Source organism: Hylaeus anthracinus, unplaced genomic scaffold, assembly GCF_026225885.1.
Source record: "Hylaeus anthracinus isolate JK02 unplaced genomic scaffold, UHH_iyHylAnth1.0_haploid 5, whole genome shotgun sequence".
Classification (NCBI taxonomy): domain Eukaryota; kingdom Metazoa; phylum Arthropoda; class Insecta; order Hymenoptera; family Colletidae; genus Hylaeus; species Hylaeus anthracinus.
This window is the reverse complement of record NW_026535322.1, coordinates 1,713,696-1,727,621: the sequence shown is the minus strand read 5'-3', so window position 1 is coordinate 1,727,621 and position 13,926 is coordinate 1,713,696. Positions and strand designations below refer to the sequence as shown.

General features: G+C 49.5%; 1 protein-coding gene across 3 annotated transcripts in view; it reads left to right on the top strand.

Moving 5' to 3' along the window:
* The window catches only part of LOC128895924 (protein vein), a 224,301-nt gene that overhangs the window by 159,369 nt on the left and 51,006 nt on the right, over nt 1-13,926 (top strand). For all 3 annotated transcript variants that reach the window (XM_054158937.1, XM_054158936.1, XM_054158938.1), the window contains one exon: nt 2,832-2,974. In XM_054158937.1, the coding sequence (XP_054014912.1) occupies nt 2,832-2,974 (143 nt within the window). The remainder of the gene's footprint in view (nt 1-2,831; nt 2,975-13,926) is intronic.

Below are 13,926 nucleotides of genomic sequence, written 5' to 3'. Positions count from 1 at the left end.
AAAGCCCAGATTCCACGGCGCTTTCAACCGCCTCGCCGCCAGAAAGGCCCCGGAATAGCAACCTAAACCGCATCCCCGAAAAAGGCGTTCCAGGACGCGTAATCGCGGATGCTTGGAACCGGGAACGAAGCCTCCAGCAACCAAGCTCCAGCGGCGAGGAACTCGGGATCATCCAGGCATCGAGACGCATTCTCAGCTAGGAAACTTTGCTAGGGTTTTCCGCGAGCGGTTGGAGGGGTAGGGAGCAGTCGTTAGAAAATCCTCGCGGATCAATCCCCTTTGGCTCGAGTCAAAGGGTTCCACGTGGTGTGGCCCAGCGCAGAAGGGTGCAGAAGGAGAAGGGGGGTGGCAGGGTAACCCGCAAAAACGTAACGAGATGAAAGGAGAGCGCGAAAGACGGGGCCAGAGGCATGAACGAGGTGGAATACATAAATAGAAATCTCGGTTTATCTCTCTCCATCGGCCTACCAGGTTCTCTTTCTTCCCCTCTGCGGCCTCCACCCCGACTCACCTCGAAGCTTCTTCTCTCGCGCGGTGGCATATATACGCCTGCTAAGCGAAGAGTGGCGGTAGTCTAGACGGAGTGTCGATTTTTGCCGCGGCACCAAATTAGAAACCCCTGCAGTATCCCATCGGCGTGGTTCGCCCTCTTTCTCGCTCTGTCTCGCCTCGTCTACCCCCTCCATCCTCGCCGCGCCCCAGACGCGGTGGACTATCTTTTTTACTCTTTCCTGTGTCCGTTCCAGCCTCACCATCGACGCTCCTCCTCGCCACGGCCGCGTTTTTCCCTCTCGTTGCGTCGGTATCTCCGTATCGCGCGCGAACGCGTGTATGCGAGATCGTTTAAAGGGGATGAACAGACGGGTACGCTCTGGAGGTCTCTGGACCACTCGAAATCTAACGATCGACGGGTCCCCGGTGACCCGGCCTCGGCCACCGGGAATTATCGCGGTTAGAAAATTACTCTGCGAGCAGCTGGAGGGCAACGAGGAGCAACCCTTGTCCGTCCTATTAGTATCGACCACTCGCATCCATACGTTTATGTAAACACGCGTTGAAAAGCGCTCCGGTGCTCGAGACCGTATAAAAAGCGAATAAAAGTCGGCTGTAAAAGGTAAAACTTGGACTTAATCCCGGACGGCGCAAATTGCATTCCATGCTCCACTTCGCTTTCATTACCTTTAACTCCTCAGCCCTGTTTTAAGCTCTATCTGAAAAGAGTGCTAGCACCTACCATTCCTCGCCATTTCGAGGAACGTCTCAATTCTCTCTGCTTCGATCCGCCTCGAACACGGGTATTAAGAGTGTACGCGAAGCCTCGTTTCAATTTCGCTCGAGTGGAATCTTTGATCCGCGACGGACAATGTTCGTAAACGGCCATTCCCGGTAACTCTCGGTTAATAAAACCAGTTATCGGGGTGAATACCGCGCATTCCGGATGTAAAATCTATAACTGTCCGACTTACGGTCAGTCCTGTGCCTTAGAAAATTTATTTGGTCATCAAACCTATCATTTAATTTGATAAAATTTCTTCGATAGTCGTAGAGGCTACGAACATATATACGTATATCAGTCCCATACGTATATGGGACTGACTGTATGTGCACCGTAGAAGATAACGCTAGATATCCTCTTAACAACCGAACGGCGGCTGGTAACATTGATTTTGGATCCCCGGGAGTTATCCCGAGCGTTCAGGCGTCGTCGAAATTGCTTTCGATCCGATTCGCTATTTGCGCCCACGCGTTTCGTTAATCATCACCCCGACATGGTCGAAATCAGTCGACAGAGGCGTCATCCGTTTCATTTTATCGGGGAATTCAGAATTGCGCGTACCAAGCTTGGAAATCAGCTCGCTGTGACATGCTACCCGACGAGCAATCGATGATGGATTATAGGCCAAGAGCGTCAGTGATCTCCGTTGACGCCCAAGAATTCGTTCAACCCCCAGAATCCATGTTAAGATTCTGATCATGAGATACGATGGAGGAGAACATCCCGCGCAGCCTGTGACCTAATCCAGCAAACCCCTAGATCCTCGAGCCTCATCTATTCGTCGTTATAATTGAGCCGTCTATTGTACGAATCGAGTAACTCCATAAAACGTCTCAATTCGTAACGAAATCACCAAAAGAGTACACCGCCTTAGACAATCGCTGCGTGACAAAGAATACGCCCGTGCGTAACTAGTTTCTTCAACTTCGTTTCCCAAGCGTGTGCCCCAGATAAACCAGAGAACGAACGAGAGAAACTACGCGGGGGTCGGCATCGATCGCCATCGATATTTGCGTTACGCTGAAATTCCGCTGTCGGTAATCCGCGGCGTTCCTAAAGTTATTAAATTTCCCGTCGTCTCACGGGCCAACTTCGAAGAGCTCCCTGCACAAGTTTCCGGCTTCTTCATACGGAAAAACGAGTTTCTGCCGCCCTCCCCCACCGCTCGCCTCTGTTCCCCTACTACGGATAGAAGTCCAGAAATTTCAGGCCGTTCTAAACCAGCGCGCAAGCACACGACGTGGATAGGGTATTCGGATCCCCCAGAGCGCGGGCAAAACTTCCTGTTTGCCCAAACTTTGCGAAATCTTCTCCTGGGACCAGACGAGGGTACACGGGAGCTCGGGATACGCCTCGAAAACCGCGTACTCTTGGAAAAGATAATAAACGAACTAATCCGGTTTCGGTCGCGTTTCGATTGCGATTGTGCGTCGAAGGGGTTGTTTTGCATGAAAACGAGCCGCCCCGGGATGCGAGTCGCGGTTCAACATCGCGATTCTCGAACTCTTAATCCTTTGCATGATCCTATTTTAACAGAAGCCTTATCTGCTTGCAGGCGGAGATCGAAAGTTGTGATATCCTCCGCCAAACCCGAGGACAGTGGGAGATACGAGTGCGTAGCTGAGAGTACTTCCGGACACAGGGCCTCGTTGGCGGCCCAGCTTCTAGTCGATCACGATACGAGAATTCCGGAAACGAGTAAGTCATTCTCGTCGTATTTTAAATCTACGTCTATATTTTATTGCGAGGAGTACCGCGAAGAACTCCAAAAGTTTCTGATTATCGAATTCGAGTTCCATCCAGAGGCAATTTCGGCTCACCGGTATAGACTTCCACTCGTGCTTGCAAGGTAACGTGTACGATGTAATAAAATGAAGTTGTTAGGGGGAAATTAAAGCAATTGTATTAAGTAGGAAAATGTTGACCCAGATGCTGCACGCGCAGCTGCGCTCTTCTAATTAATGATACATTAATTCTTGCTAACGTAGAGACGTAGCCTTGCCATCTTAGCTCTCCGCTACGTGGCCCGGTTCTTTAGGAACGTAAACCGTCTGATATATCGCGACTTGTAACCTCGCGAATAGTTAAAGTCGTTGAAACCTCTCAAATTCAGCGTCGAGACACCGTTACGGTCCACCGATCGCTCCGGATAGCATCAACGGATCATTCAACACCGGTCTCTCGCGAGGTACAAATACCCATCTGAATATTCACGCCTCCTCGATATTCCGACGCACCGTCATCCTGTATTTTTTCATCGATCTCGCGCGCGTTAGTGGGAATATTCAGGGAAAATGATTTCGCGGCTGTGTCGAGGTGCGAGCAGAAACGTTTCAGTTTCAAAGGGAATTCGGGATCCAGAGAATCGACTCCTCGTCGCGAGCGCGTTTCAATCGTGGCACGTCGATCGACGATACACAGAGGGTGGCTCGAGGGCGAAAAATAGCGATCGCCGCGTTTCGTTCAGCCACGGTAGCTGGGATTTCCGGCCATCGATCGGTTGGCGAACACCTGCCGATACATCGCCGGCCAGTTGTTGTCATAACTCCATTGGCGCGTGCTGTTGCGGCGGAATCGTCGCCCGCGAGCCGTGAAAAAATAGCGGACCGCGTTCCACGCGTCACGGACCCGACACGCCACCTGCGACTTCTCGGCTGGGCGCCATTGTTCGCGGAAAATCAAGCTTTTTTATTTACAGCAAAAGTAGGAGGTCCCTCGTTTTCCAAATAAAAACTATTTGTTCCATTTTTCTCCTCATCTTTGGCGAACCGGATTTTCAAGAACGCGCATTTCGCTACGGTCACGATAAAGTCGTTAAACGCCTCTTCAGCCACAGTTAAATAATATTTTCCGTCGAATCTCAACCATCGTGACCTTCGAACCCTAATGGAACCACACGTTCGAAGCAGTTTGCATCGCAGTTTATCGATCGTTTCCTCGGTAGACTTCGACTAGTTTACAGGTTTTCATAATACCTGCAACATTTGGTAGACGGTTGCCAGCGTATTTATGCCTGGACCGAGGGCCACATCGTGGGCGAACAGTTAAACGGGAAAAACGTACGGTGCACGTTTCGCCCCGTGGTTGCCTATGCTCCCACGGGCGAAACTCGATCCTCGTAACCCGTTACGAACACGTAACTCACCACCGGTGCAATTTCGGCCACGATGCCGAGACCCGTTCGAAGGAATTGCTCGCCGAGGGCCAGGAAATTCCTCTCGATCCTAGGAAAAATACCCGACGCGGTAGAAAACCGTTCGAGTCCTTCTCGCCGCGACCAAGAGCTGGCGTCGAGGCTCGAGCATACCCCGTTACTCCGCAAAATAAGTAGAGGCTTGTTCGGAGGCCGCGAAGGGGGGATGATGAACCAAGGATTAAACACCCGATGCGATAATGCAGGCGCAGTCCAGCTTGAACCGGAAAGCTTGCGGTTGTCCACCAGCGTTGGTGCCTGCGAGCACGTATGAAGGACAAAGGGCGACAATTACTACCCTGCCAGCCACGTCAGGGTTTCATATAGCCCTGATCTGCTGATGGCGGGTCGGTTGCCCGTTTCGGTACACACGCGTGTGCGTTCGACTGTGTCGTAAATCCTGGAACGATGGACCTGTGTCCCGATTTACGCGGCGATTCACCGCGCTCGCATTCGAAGCACGAACGATCACCGAAGAAACGTAATTTAGACGGTGAATGGAAACGAGACATAGGATACTGTAACGACGCTATAACAATAAACGATAAAATAATAAATCAAATTCATTCCGTTACAAGGGCTCGAGAACCCAGAAGTCAAGTAAGACTAAACAGTGTTCGAAAAGTTAAGAATAGCCAACTTAATAGCTTCCGCGACCGCAACTTCGACTTACTTCGACAGGGAAACGTCTTTTGGACGCGGTGGGTCTTTCGCGGAGGGCTTTTATTTCTACGAATGCCACAACGCCCCTCGACGTCGACGACCGTGACTTCTGTTCCTCCATGGTTAGCGCTCGATTGCGGTAACAGATTGTGGTAACGTTTATAAGCCTAGAGTTACTCGAAAGAGCGTACCGGCGCGGCTAGACTGCAATAACATTTACCACAAACTTTTACTACGGTCCCGAATGCTTCGTGCCCCGCTCTCAGGTCTCCCTCAGCCAAGCTATGTTCTAACAATTGCCATTGCAGTCGCTACGGCACGCTTTACGGCCGCGGAGGTGCAACTTGATACAATAACGCGCGTTCCGCGTCGTTTACCCCGCGAAACAGCTGACTTACGCTCAGGAGCCGTGTTCTGCCACCTCGAGAGATCAATGAAATTATGGGGACCAGGCCACGAGGAACTCTCCGCGTAATGAACATTCTCAACGACGCTGCAAACACGTACGTCGCGTGGGTGCCACGTTGTTAACTCGTTGCGCCCGCTGTTATTAGTATTCCTGCCATCTGGCCTTTTTCGTTTGGGTTTCGATGTTTGTCGCGTAGCATGTCCGTCGGCTATACTCTCCGAAGCAGTTTACTGCGGGCTTGTACGTATACCTACATTTGGCGACCATTTTTTTTTTTTTTTTTGTTATTATTACCATCCTACCTAATAATAAATCCTACAAAAGCGACCGACATATCGTGCCGAAAACACATCTTCTGATCGTTCTAGTCCTCGGAGGACGCATGATTTTCACTTTTATATCGACATTCTGAAAAATCCTCGACCCATAAAGGGCGGAGAGTAACTCCGTTCTATAAACGAGAAGATTCGCTCGTGTTTCTCGCGAGTCGCGCTAACGCTGAGGTTTCGTGCTCAAGATCCGCGGAGAAAATCCTCGAGCGGTCAAACACCTGGGGCGCGCGGGATGCAGTCGAGTGTCGAGGAAAAGAGTCGCTTTCCAGCGCGTCTTTCCCTAGCGCTCGCGAACGGGACACATGGATTTGTAAAAACTGTGATAGCGGGACGGATTCGTTCGTAAGCTGTAAGATTTTGCTTTTTAATCGCTCACGATGGGATCACTCTCGCGAAAGTCAGCGTTGAGCGTTGATCAGTACGATAACGATAGTTCGAAGTTACGCTTAATGGTGTGAGGCGAAGAGACGAGAAACGGAGACAATTAGGAGGACGGGCAAAAGGACGACGCGACGGTACGACGAAATAGTGGCAATTACGAGCGGAAGGTAAGCCGTTCTTCGTTGCGTCGTTGAGCCTCGCAGATGCTATTGCAGCTGGATGCTGCCTTTCGAGGCATTGTTTCTTTAAGGGGCACCAGGCCGTATCATGGGTAAAGAGCTCGCCGTTCTGACGGAATTAATTAAAGACAGACCGAGCCGGTTGTATAGCTCAACAAGTTTAATAAGATTCCTCGACTAGTGGCCTGAACGTAGAGGAGGAAGAGTAGGGCTAAGACCAGGGAATCGGGGTATCGTTTAAGCTTACAGCTTGGCTGCAAGGGTTATCTGGAAGAAGTAACACTGCGGAAGGTGACAAGAACGGATGTCCGATCCACGGCGAGTCCGGTGATGGTTAAATCTCGGAAAATGAGCAATGGAGATTATTCCAAGAGATTGGACTATCGTTTAGCTTACACTCCAGTTAGTAGTTGGTGGCATCTGATGTTTTTTTCGAGGAACAGGATTACGGAGGGTTGAAAAGGATCGACGTCAAACCGAGTTCCAAGGGTCTCATTTAACTTGAACTATACGTGTTTGAGATTACTGCGAACAGAAAAGTGTTTCGCCGCAGCCCTCTCGTTCCTGACTTACGATCCTCTTTAGAAGTTGTGTTTTTCATCTCCCTTGGCCTTTTTAAAGGCTTTAAAAGAAGCAACCCCATTTCTAAGTCTGTTAGGATTTCGCTGCGATCCGGTTTATGACGACGAACGCACAAAAGTTTGCCGTTGGCGAGGTAAGGTACTTAAATCACGATGGACGAAGGAAGCACTCAACCTGTTTCACGTTGATTTTAACCTACTTTTGTTGCGTTGCCTGGACATTGTTTCCTATGTTCAAAAATTTCTTCAATAGACATAGAGGGTACCAATATTTATTCAACAAAAACAAATCAGTTATCCGCGTGACTCGTCCTGAACGCTCTATCTCGTAAAGCTACCTTCTTCCCTCGTAAACACAATTGCTTGGCAGTGCGGTAAGAAACGAGCGACGAAAGGGAAAGAATATCACCCATACCGTGAATTTTCCATGGTAAACAGTCATACAAAACACTCGGCGAGTATTCGTAGCGAATAAACTCTCAGGAGATGGTTGCATCCGCGGTGTTGGCGACATTGTTTCGAGGAAGAAGACGCACCCCCGTGGAAACTCAGCGACTGTCTCGCGATTTCGCGAGGCCCGTCGTCGCGACGCTCAAGCTGGATAAACCACCCGCTCCGTTGTAGCGAAGCCGCGCACTCAGTCTGAGTATACACCGCTCATACTACTTGCTTATACTACTTTCCAGACCGGGCGACGCATTATACACGCTCGCCAGAGCGAAATTTTCGGGGTGTCAGCGAAAGAGGTACGGAACTCGTAAGAAGAGCGAAATGCACGATCCTCTGATGTCTCGGTGGAAACATAACGTGCGCACCAGTGCTTCCTAACTACTTACGTTTGTCGACGAATCAGAGGAATCTTTGTACCTTCGCGATTCCGTTAATAACCAACGAAACTTTTATTCGATGCCCCACGTGCGATGTTCGAACTTTGTCGAGTCGAAGCAGCTCGAAACGTAGAAATAATATTATGCAACGACTGTTCCGTGTAGTCTGTGGTGGCACGTCGAGAATACGGTTGCCCACGGACGAGGATGTTGAGCAACCTCGAGAAACTCCGTCACGAGCGAAACACAGCACCCGCTGCGATCCTTCGTCTCGACGAGACCTTCGCGGCCCTTCGTTCTACCACCTACGCCCGGTTGTGGATTCACGCGATACAAACTTCGTCAAACTTGGCGCCAACAGCCGCGAGTCCTACGAGCAATAATTGCCGCCGAACCGCTTACATCACTGGTCTCGCGCGTCGAAGAGACGTCGAACCCTTTGCATAAATCTCGCAATACTCCGTCAGCTATTTGTTGAAATATCGCAGGTGCTACACCACAGGGTTGCTGTAACCGCGATCGTGCAAATTTTAAAAAATATCAACGTGTTTATTATTTGAACAATTTTGACAGCTCGACGTTGAAGAAACGTTGCCTTTAAAAAAAACAAGAAGAGTTACGCGAGTTGAGCGACTGGAACCTAGAGGACAACTGGTATCGATCATTCTCAAAGGCAACGTTACTTTTTGTACGACTCCATTTGTACCGCGTCGTTAATTAGCTCCAGCTCGCAAAGCAACGGTTTAATTATCAAGGGTGCTCTCGTTTTTAACGAGCGCCGTAGAAAAACAAGCGCCGGGCTTGTTCGCTTATTTATCGTCCCGCGTGAACGCGAGCAGACCCGATGCGCGAATTTTTCACGGCTGAGTCGTGTTCCAGACCAATGGTTTCACCCGACAAAAACGTCGTTTCGGTGACCACGTTCCCTGTCATTTCCTCTGAACGGTCGAATTCGTCCTTCAGGAATAGCGCAGAGTTTTGGTTACTTTGTCGAGACTCGGATATTGTTTATATCTTTTTTTTTTATTTTTTTTTTTTTATTTTATTTTATTCGTTTGAGCATTTCTCGCGAGTAAAAGGTTTGGAGCCCTTTTCAGGGATCTCTTTCGTCCTCGATCGCGTGCGATCCTTCTATTTAGAAATTTCAACCCACGCTGTGGCGCCAAGAAAGTCCGCTAGGAAATCTTATCTGTGATCGAATCGACCGTCTCTGCGTTTTCGTGCAGCTGCTTTTTGCTCTCCCTGGCTCGCAAAAACGACGAAAACGGCTAGGAGCAAGCTCGAAGGGGAAAAAACAGACAACGGTGTACACGTGTCGCGAGTGACTGAACATTATGGTCTTTTCCCCGGATTCGATCTCTTCTTTTTCATTTCCCGACAGTTTTTAGACGCCTTTTTTTCTGATTTGATAGACAGGAGTGGACCATCGATCTTGCGCCACCGGAAATTATCGTGGTCGTTAATCTGTCCGACCAGCGACGGACTCATTCCACTGATTGCGAATCACCATTGTCGCTGGCGCTACGATAGCGTCGATTTTTTTCTAATACCTCGCGATAACAAAGCTCGGTTCCCTGTATTTGAAAACGTTGCTTCCTGCTCGTTTCGCGTTTAAATATTCGCTTGTTTATCGGTCTCGACCATCGAGAGTGAAGCACTGTGATCGACTTGCGCGTAAAATGTGTTTCACGATCCTCTCCATTCTCCCTTTACTGAAGGGTATATTAAATATACATAATTATAAAAGCAGTATTATTTTAATATATAGCCTTTGTGACATTCTGAAAAGAGCTCGAGGGTCAAAAATGTCTATTGTTCCCTCGTTAAAGCTAACGAACGTATCAAGTTCCCCTGAGAAACACACCGCGATCGCGTCTGTGGCTCCTCGACGAACTACGAATTCCTAGGCGGGAAAAGTAATCAGTGTGAACAAGTTCCCTGGTTCACCGTGTACGAGACGGTCGATTTCTCTCGATGAAATTCACCATTTCTCGTCCAAGGGCCGTCAGAAGAGGCGGGTGTAGGGCGCGGCTGCCTTCGTTAATGAAAAACCATCACCGTCGACGCTAATTTTCCCAGAACGAACCAAACCTCGAGGAAGAAGAGTCCTTTCAAGGAAAGCATTCCACCCGACAAACACTCCCGTCCGCGAATCGTGTTTCACATTGAAAAGCCACGGTCCCCTCACCCCCTTCAATCTTTCTCCTATCGTAGAAAGCTGCCGGTACATTTTTGTAGGCCGGTTAATTCACTGTAGCGCGGAAATTGGAGCGAATGCACGTGGTCGAAAACTCGGTGAAATCGTTTTCCAAGGAAAATTAATTACCGATGTTTATGCGAAAACCCGAGCGGAGTTAAAACGGCGAAATATTTGATATTCCCGGTTCGCGACCGACGTCGGGGATACTCGAGCAGCAATAATTGCGGAAAAATGCGCCGCTGAATATCGATGAGCGTTTATTAGCGGCGATTCCTTTCCGTTCCCGGTGTTGCGCGGTTGTCGTGCATTCGATTGCCTGTTAAAATTTTATATTTGGCCCTCGATTCAATTTTCGACGGTATCGCCTGCTAAAATAATTGCTCGCGTACGCATCGTTGATCAGCATCCGATATTCGCCGGGTAGAAAACAACGGGAACGTGATTGGGCGCTTCATTTGAGAGTTGCGCGAGTCAATCTATCGAATACGTGAAACTGAGCTATTTTTTATTTGAGATTTACTAAGGCCACGGATCACCTGTTTCAACTTGGTTTTCATCGAAGCTACCCTTCCTGTATCAAAGGCGCGAACTAGAAGCACGATTAGGGTTCGCGGGATGGAGGTGGTTCGAAATTTGTTTCGGAAAAGAGGGATAGATAGACAAGCAGACAAGGGTGGAAGAAAAATTGCGATGTTCTTTTCTCTTTTGTTTGGTAAACGGGATAATGGTAACAAATGGCGCGCACGGCTAGCGCGGTGTTACTCGTCACGAGCGGGCATTTAAGATAAATTACGGTCATGCAATCAGAGGCGCGCGCGGGCGAGTTACGCCGCGGGCGTGCAGAATGAAAACATAATGTTTGATTAAACTGTCAGGGTTTATCTGGATTTTTCGATCGGCGAGGAAGCGGTCCCGCCCTGCGGTCTTTGCCGTCGATGACTAATGACCGACGAACGTCACGACACACTCGGTTTATTATCGTCGCTCGCGTGACAAACAAAAAACGCATTACTAAATTACGCGCCGATGAACTTTGCTCCTTATTTAAAGCGACGGGACTCGATCGATACTTGAAATCCGGTTGAATTATGGATAAGACCCGTGAATTTCCGTCGAATGATTAACAGGATTAACCCTTAAATGTCCTAAGTTTCAAATTTTATATGGAACTTTTAAATCGAATTGTACACTTGCAATTATTTGAACGAATGTATTAGCTCTCACATGTTTCTACTGGAAAACTATTATAAGACAAAATTAAAGTTATTGCGAATGTTAATCTCGTTCCTTTATCACACGAAACCCGCGTACTCTCATCGTATCCTCAACCCTCCGTCTCTCTAATCCCTCCGCGTTCCGCCACCCTCGAGGATCCCCGCCAATCTAGTACTAAACTCGTCAACGCGTCGCATCTAGATCTGACCGAACCGGAGGAACCGCGGAGAGGCTGCAGCTTTTCGAGGGCTTCGTCTCTATATTGGTACGTAAACAGGCCAGGTTATCTAAACAAGAAATCCACCTCCGGCGACGACAGCCCCGAATGCTTTCCTTTCACAAAACGCCGCGGAATTCTAAAGCGGCGCTGCGAGGGAAAAGACATTCGTGGAACTTTGATCGCGAATGGTCGTACGTAGAAAGGTACACGGAAGAAGGTACGCACGGCTGAGTGCTCGGTTAGATGCAGAGAAGTGCATTTCCCTGCAGTAACCCCCGGACGGCACCTGGGGGTGCAATCTTCCTTTTGCCCCTCGCACGTCTAGGCGTCTGCAGTCGAGGCAATCCACGGGAAAAGATAGAAACCCGCGCGGCGGGGATCTTGCGCAACTCCACACGTTTCCTGCCACGATCGTTACGTCATGCTAACTCGTGGTATGTTGGGATTACCCTCGGGGCATCGACGTACGTCGTGGGAGACCTGGTGCACCGCCGGTCAACCGATTCCTCGGCGCGATCCCTTTACACGACAAGGAAACGACTGACGTCGCTCAAAGATTGACACGAACTACCACGTTTACATCTCGTTAGCTTTCCGAAGGTTCAGAAATACCGCGGCCATTTCAGACCTATGCTTAATAACGCATCTAGCTTCAAATTGAATTTCGAATCTTGTTATGTTTGATAAATAAACTCGTCGAACTTCGGAAGTTAAACAAAGCTTTTCACGGATTGATTGCGAGATCGATTCTAATCATCCCCGCTCGGACGTCTATACCATGGTGAGTTACACAATCTAATGCGTTCCCTATTAATTTCGGAGTAGCCATTGGATCCACTTTCCATGGCTCGTGCGTCGATACGGCTATCTGTCACTCCATGTCCCCGCAATATTGTCGGAATTCAATAAAGCAAACGAGCTGTTGATTCAATGCTCGCGGTCCGCTGTCGCCGGGGACGCGATTGGATCCACTCGATCAGGATGATCAGACTTCCGAAACGTCGGCTGGCCGGCACGGGTGATAAATCGAGACCGATGCGAGAAATATAGCCCGGTGTCGAGGGATCGTCTTCGTTTTGTTCGCGACAATGCTCGCGCGGATGCACAAATATTCGACACGTGGACATTTTCACAATTAACTTGTCCGAAAGTGAATCCTTCTCTTTCCTTTAGCAGGACAGGAACACGGAACACGCATCGTATGAATATCTGAACCGTTGATCCAGCTCTGAAAATACGTACGCATCGTCGACAGTGCTCCGTACCGAAGTGCTCGGATATTCCGATAAAAAAAAAAAAAAAAAAAAAAAACAAAATTAAAAAAAAATACGCCATCCATGCCCAATGAAGGCGGTAATCGGGACGAATTGCTTAGAGAATTCCTGGTAAAGCTCGCGCCGTAGGAAACACGGTCAAAGATAAAGAGGCGGCCAAGGACGGGGGAGGATGGAGAAAAGGGAGCCAAGAGAATAAGAAACGGAACGAAAATCGTGCCTGGCGCAACGGGATTCAAAGAGCCCGGAAACAATGGGGCTGGCTGCCGTGCCGCACGGATTCTTTCGCGGAATTCATTCAACGATGTAACGGCGCGATGAGAAACGACATTTCGCCGATGAATGCGCGCGCGGAGGAGGCCAGCGGAGGAGGGATACACGCGATTGTACGTTTAAGGACAGCTCGGCCCCGTCCTTGTTTCGCCTCCCAGTTTTTCCAGGAGCGAGCCACCCTTCCGCCGTCTCGCCGTTCCGCTTTCCACTTGGTTTTCGGTGTATCGAGGCTCGCACAAAACTGCGCCGCCATCTTTCTTTCAGCCCGGGCGGGCGGAGGAGGGGGGGGGGGGTGTGTTTCTCGAGCCGGTGGCTCGAATCCGCTCGCGAGTTGCGGCGTGTAAGTTTCCGTCCGTACTGGCAGGCGACGATATATTGTTAACGAACGCTTGGGAAGTGTGTCGAGAACTCGAGCTGCGTCAAAAGCCCCCCCCCCCCCCCTCTTCTGGCGGGGGAAACGTAATCTGGAACGCGTTGCTTCCGCGTTGTCTTGTCGTCGGAGAGCGACTCCGTGTCTCTATCCAAAGGTTTCGCCTTCTTTTCGCGTCGTTTGCTTGGCTTTCACGAGATTAGCCAGTCCGTTTTCCGTGGATTCTTTGTCGTCCGGCGAGAGAGTCCTCCTACGCTTCAGACACGGACTTCGCGGTGGATCGAGCAATGTCTTTGAGATCCTTTGTCCTCGAGGATCTCCTGTTCGCGAGTTTGCGGAGGAAGGAATTAGGTACACGGCGAATCGCGTCAGAATACCAGACGGAATCCGTTCTCGACCGCTGGGAAGAATTGCCGAGCTCGAGAGAGATTGGTGGAACGAGAAGACTCTGTTCAAGTAACGGTGTGTTTAAGTAGATTAAAACTGACGGCAACTCCGACGATTGTCTTTGAAACTTGTTGGCGTTGTACTTG